The sequence below is a fragment of the Fukomys damarensis genome, unplaced genomic scaffold (genome assembly GCF_012274545.1).
Source record: "Fukomys damarensis isolate Sample0158 unplaced genomic scaffold, DMR_v1.0_HiC HiC_scaffold_12, whole genome shotgun sequence".
NCBI lineage: Eukaryota > Metazoa > Chordata > Mammalia > Rodentia > Bathyergidae > Fukomys > Fukomys damarensis.
The window spans coordinates 52,374,075-52,379,799 of record NW_022900924.1 but is presented as its reverse complement, the minus strand read 5'-3'; the positions used below and the strand labels follow the sequence as shown (position 1 = coordinate 52,379,799).

General features: G+C 43.6%; 1 protein-coding gene across 1 annotated transcript in view; it reads right to left on the bottom strand.

The window, feature by feature from the left end:
* Positions 1–470: 470 nt before the first annotated feature.
* The window catches only part of Ehhadh (enoyl-CoA hydratase and 3-hydroxyacyl CoA dehydrogenase), a 32,507-nt gene continuing 27,252 nt past the window's right edge, over positions 471–5,725 (bottom strand). The window contains exons 6-7 of the mRNA XM_010624225.3: positions 3,804–4,145; positions 471–3,164 (exon numbers count right to left, since the gene is read on the bottom strand). Of these exons, the coding sequence (XP_010622527.1) occupies positions 1,900–3,164; positions 3,804–4,145 (1,607 nt within the window). The 3' untranslated portion in view covers positions 471–1,899. The remainder of the gene's footprint in view (positions 3,165–3,803; positions 4,146–5,725) is intronic.

Below are 5,725 nucleotides of genomic sequence, written 5' to 3'. Positions count from 1 at the left end.
AATTCTTCTAAATTGAACTACAATTAAACCTATGCTCTGAATCTTTTTTTGCTTTTTACAGTGGAATAACTATACTGTTTAATTATAGTTTTGTCCATCAGCTCTTCTTATTTGAGATAGGACTCTTACTCTATGGCCCAGCTAGCCTTAAACTTGTGGCTCAAGTCATCTTCCTGTCTCAGCTTCCTAAAGAACTGGAACTACAGACAAATGCCAAAGTGCCTGGCTCCTTCAGAACTTTTGAGTTTACAGGTGGAACTACTGTGACAATAGTTCCCGAACACAAAACTGAAGGACAACATTTTTAGCAGTATTTATTAAAAATTGATTGATATATGATTCACATACTAAAAATTCATTCCTCCATGTTATACAACTTAAGTTTTTAGTATTTATAATTATGTAATCATCACAATAATTGCAGAATATTTTAAACAATCCAAAATAAATTCTGTACGCATTAGTTATTGCTTCCCTTTCTTTACCATCTATAATTTCAGCTTCATAAACTGCGATTACCTTCTGGTTCCATAGATTTGCTTATTCTGAACATTGCATACAGATAATCATAAAATGTGTGGTCTTTTGTGGCTGTCTACTTCCGCTTAGCATAATGTTTTCAAAGTTCATCACATGGTGACATGTATCAGTGCTTTATCTTCATTTTATGGCAGAATAATAGTCCACTGTATGGACATACTTCATTTAGTTTACCCACTTGTCAGATAATGGACCTTTGGTTGTTCCCAATTTGGGGCTATTATAAAGAATTCTGCTATCAACATTTCTGTACATGTTTTTGTGTTGATCATGCCCTTAACTTTTAACCACATAAGGCAAAAAGTGAAATAGAATTCTTGCAGTTATAGTGAAATTATACAAAATTTGTTTTGCAATTACACAAAATTTGTTTTAGATGTTTCAAGATTTAGCTGTTTCCATATATAACACCAGGAAGGCTTATGCTGACAGGGGAACCTGGCATCATAACGCCGTCACAAATTAAGAAATCGCTGAAGACTACATGTACTCTAAGATCCCACTAAGCTAACAACTTACCACCTCTGTTGCCTCACTTTGAATAGAAAAGTAAAGCCTGGGTTGCAGACATTGCCTGTCTTGGGGAAATGATCAAACATTACTAAGCCCCTTTCTAAGCATCAAGAGTGACTATGTTTGTGAGATTGGGCCTTGGACAGAAGTTTTACGCTGAGTATGACCTGCCAAGCTACCCGCCAATTCCCCCTTCTGGTCTAACATTCTTGGCCTTGTCAGCAATGCCTGCCTGTGTTTTGCCTCTGTCAGGTTACTACCCCTGCAGGTTTCTATGCCTACACACTGCTGACTCTGCCCTGCCAACTTTCTCCACGGCGCCTCCAAGTTGGTCAGAACACCAACACAGGCTGCTGTGCTGGTTTAATGCCCCACTGGACTCTAGGCCTCTAAGACTCTAGGTCCCTAAGATGGTCAGAGCTGTTCAGGAGAGACTTAGTGAATGCTTGTGAATATATCACCCATAAGACCTCCATCTGTACTGTGTACATAAGGCTAAGAGGCCAAAATAAATTTATGACTAAGATGCATTTCTCATTTATGAATCGATGGCATATTTCTCCAACAACCAAAGCACTTGGAATCTCAACTTATTCCCAAGGCTCTCTCATCAGATAGCATGGTATTATACTAACACAAGATCATTCATTGAATTTAATAATAAGGGCAGATTCAGAGTCATAGGAAGCATTTTCTAAAGATTAGAATCATGGAGAAGTTTTAACTGATTATTTCTTTGTTTTATATTTCAGAATGATCTTGCTTCACACTTTTGTATTTAATTTCACTGAAATTCAATGAGGTTTTCTGTGATGCTAGCATGTGGGCCCAACCTGGAAGGCTGAATCACAATTTACTGCTAGGCGGCCCAGCCAGGTGCTGCCATTCTTTCAGAGGAGGGTTTCCCTGGGAAGCCAGCTTTTTTAGATAGTTGCAGGGCTCCAGATGGGGAATATCAGGATTCTGCTGGTAATACTTCTGCAACTTCTCTAGAACTGTGGGCAGCCCCACTGTGGAGGCATAGAACATGGGCCCTCCCCTGTGGCGTGGCCAGCTGTACCCATGCAAGTAGACCACATCAATGTGCTCTGGGCTGGCAGCCATCCCTTCTCCCAAGATACAGAAGGCTTCATTGATCACTGCGTACAGGCAGCGCTCCTGGATCTCCTCCTGCTGAATGACACGTGGTTTGATGTGATGGGTCTCTCTGTACTCAGACAGGAATTTGGAAAGCCAGGGGTCAGGCCTGTGAACCCTACCCAATGGCTTGTCATATTGATACCAACCCTGACCTGTCTTCTGGCCAAACCGTCCTAATTCATAGAGCATATCAGGAATGGGACTGTATCTTGCATTGCCTCGCTTTCGGGCAGGAGTTCCTGGAGGCAGCTCAGGCCCAGTAAGACCTTGCCCCTTGCGAATTTTCCAGCCCACATCTAAGCCAGCAAGGTCAGACCCTCGAAAAGGCCCCATTTTAAAGCCAAACTCTTCCATTGCCTGATCTACATCCTCTGGCTTACTGCCATCTTCTAACAAGAAACAAGCCTGGGCAAAATAACGTTTCAACATTCGATTCCCAACAAACCCATGACAATTGCCTACAACTACTGCAACCTTTTTAATCTTCTTCAAGAGGGTCATGACAGTGGCAATGGTAGTGGGGGAAGAGTGTCGGCTGGGAACAACCTCTACCAACTTCATGACATGAGCAGGGGAGAAGAAATGGGTGCCGATGACCATCTGCGGACGAGCAGTGGAAGCAGCGATCTCATCCACGTCCAGGGCTGAAGTATTGGTGCACAACAAAGCTTCTGGCTTGCACACAGCTGACAGTTCAGCAAAGACCCGCTTCTTCAGGCTCATGTCCTCAAATACTGCTTCGATGACTAAGTCGACACTGGCAAGCTCCTTCATGGATGAACTGAACCGAGGCTTTGGCCCTGACGCACGTTGGCCACTCTGCTGCATGCTTTTGGCTGCTTCCTTTTCCAAGGTGGAAGTTACCATCTTCTTTGCAGCTTCTAGCTGCTTTTGGTCTGATTCTACAGCAATTACAGGGATCCCGACTCTTGCAAAACAAATGGCAATGCCTCGACCCATTGTTCCCAAGCCTGAAGGTAGAGAGTGAAGGAGAAAAAGAATGATTCAAGGATACTGGGAACTGAAAAATCACTTACTGTGTGAAGCACCCTTGGCAATGTGGCATTTAAAAGGATTGATTCGAGCTGTAGGAGGTGGCACATGCTTGTAATCCCAACACTTAGGAGTCTGGGGCAAGAGGATTATTGTGAGTTTGAGGCCAGGCTGGGCTACACAGTGAGTTCAAAGCCAGCCTGCACTACAAAATGAGACCTCATCTCAAAAAGCCGAATAAAAAAAAAAACAAAAAGATAGATTTAAAAACATGAAATGGATACTGAGATGTTCTATAGAATATATGGGAGCAATGAAATTCTGCAACACAAAATGTTCGGCTTTGGTAAAGAGGTAAGGACGAATAAAATGTGCCTATAGTCCAGAGTCAGACAGTCCTAGGGTCAACATCTTCACACCACTAGAGTTTCTGCCACTGTTGAAATGAGGTGCAAACCTCTAGGATTCACATGTAGAATGGAGAGAGTTCATGGACTTGGATGAGAATCAACAGAGCTAACGTGAGTACTGCGTTCAACATAGAACTGGCCCTGGTTTATGGAAGCACTTGACACGTGCAGATTTGGAGAAGCCCATGCACTACCCCATGAGCTCACCAAGAACACCAACTGAGGAGATGGGCCGTGCAGTAGCTGTTTTCCAGGACGCCCCAGATGGGGTTGACCACTTATTTACACTTCTCTCAGCAAAGAAAGCATACTGCAGGGCTCTGGCCTGCCCAGATTCCTGAAGGTACCGAAACAGCTGCTCCTCTTTCTTGATGCCTTCCTCATACGGGTACGTCACAGAGGCCTGGACTGAACGGACACAGGTCTCTGGAGCAAGGTACCCAGGGTACAGCTTCCTCATCTTCACAAACGCTTCACTGAAAATGGTGTCCATGTTGGGCAAGCTGGGAACTGGCCTGTTGAGGGTTCTGCGAGGTTCTAGAGGTTGATCTAAAAGGATTAAGAAAGATCAGAGTTTTAGTAACTTACACAAAGGGAACAGGATTCTACCAAAATAATAATAACTGATTCAGATGCTCATTCTCCACCACAAACTCAGTTACAAATCTTTAGTGGTGGGCCCTGAGCAAGACTGTTTTTGAAAACTTCAGTAGTTGATTTTGAGCTATGGACAGTGAGATGTTCGATAGAAGAGACTTATGTCAGTAGCTGTATCAAGGACAGCTCATGTTCCTGGACAACTGTAGGCCTGAGGTTGAAAAGGGAAGGTGGAAGGGGGTGGGGGGAGAGGTAAAATGGAAAAGTGAAGCTTGCTTAATTGCATATACTAATTATATCTTATCAACATAATCCTGCTATCCAGAAGTAAAACCTTGCAGCCTGTATAGACCCTTCCAGGACTACACAATGCACTTGTTCAGACCAGTCCAAGTACCAAACTAAGCATATCTAGAGAGGTTTGATCAGGGCACAGTCATATCTGGTCCCCCACCCCCATTCCATTTCATATAATTCTCTTGCTGTTATGAAAGGATGCTATTATCTTCCACCTCTGGTTTATTACCACAAAACTAATGGATAATTTTCTCTTTGGGACAAAGGAACAGGTGTTTCAAAAATGTTTCTTCTGTACTTGATCGTGTGAAAGTTATCGCCATCATTAATTGTTGCACGTCAAGTCAACTTGAGTGAGGCCCACCTAGAAGACTACTGAAGCCCTGGGTGTGCCTGTGAGTGACTGACACGTAGACTGCAAATGATGAAGGGAAGGCCCACAGAGATCTGTCTCCTCCCTAACCCTGAAAACAGTGCACTGCATCCATCCTAGATGCCATGTAAGGACTGAGGTCTCAGGCTTGTCACAAAGCTCAACACAGATACGCACTTAGGCCTCCTGTGTGAGACGGGTCACTCTGCTGTTTTGAAATACGTTCTTATGAATGTTTGCAGACAAAAATAAACTACAAAGAGCAAAGGATAAAATGAAAATTAAAAACTGAGGTGACAACTAGGATTGTTTTAAAAATCCACAAAATCCAAATGAATAAACATACCAAGGGCAGAATTTGAATCTAATTCTTTGGGCAGAGTTAGAGCCGTTAAAAATGGCTAACACCACCCAGCACAGCCACAGCACCAGGGCCAAGGTTCGTTATAGAGACAAAAACTTCATCAGCTTCCTGATCTGAGGCTCTCGGGGATGTTTCCTGAGCCCATCCCTTCTGGGAAATGTGGGCAGAGAACCTGGATGCTCTTGGTTTTTGAACAGCAGCACCCACTTCCAGCTCATGCCAGAAACTTGCACATAAGAACCAGGAGTTCTTGCCTAGTTCCAGGACAGGCAGGATGCTAGCCACAGGTAAGTGCAAATGACACATTTTATAGGACCCTCCCCTACCAGTTGTGCCAAAGCACTTTTTTTTTCAGCTTTAATTGAGTTTATTGGTACATTTTAGGGATACAGTACAGTTACATTCATTGTTGGGATCTTGTACCTCTACATGACAAGTCTTGGTTCTCATTTTTCCCCTTGTCCCTGCCCTCCCCTCACCCCCTCCTCCCCTCCCCAT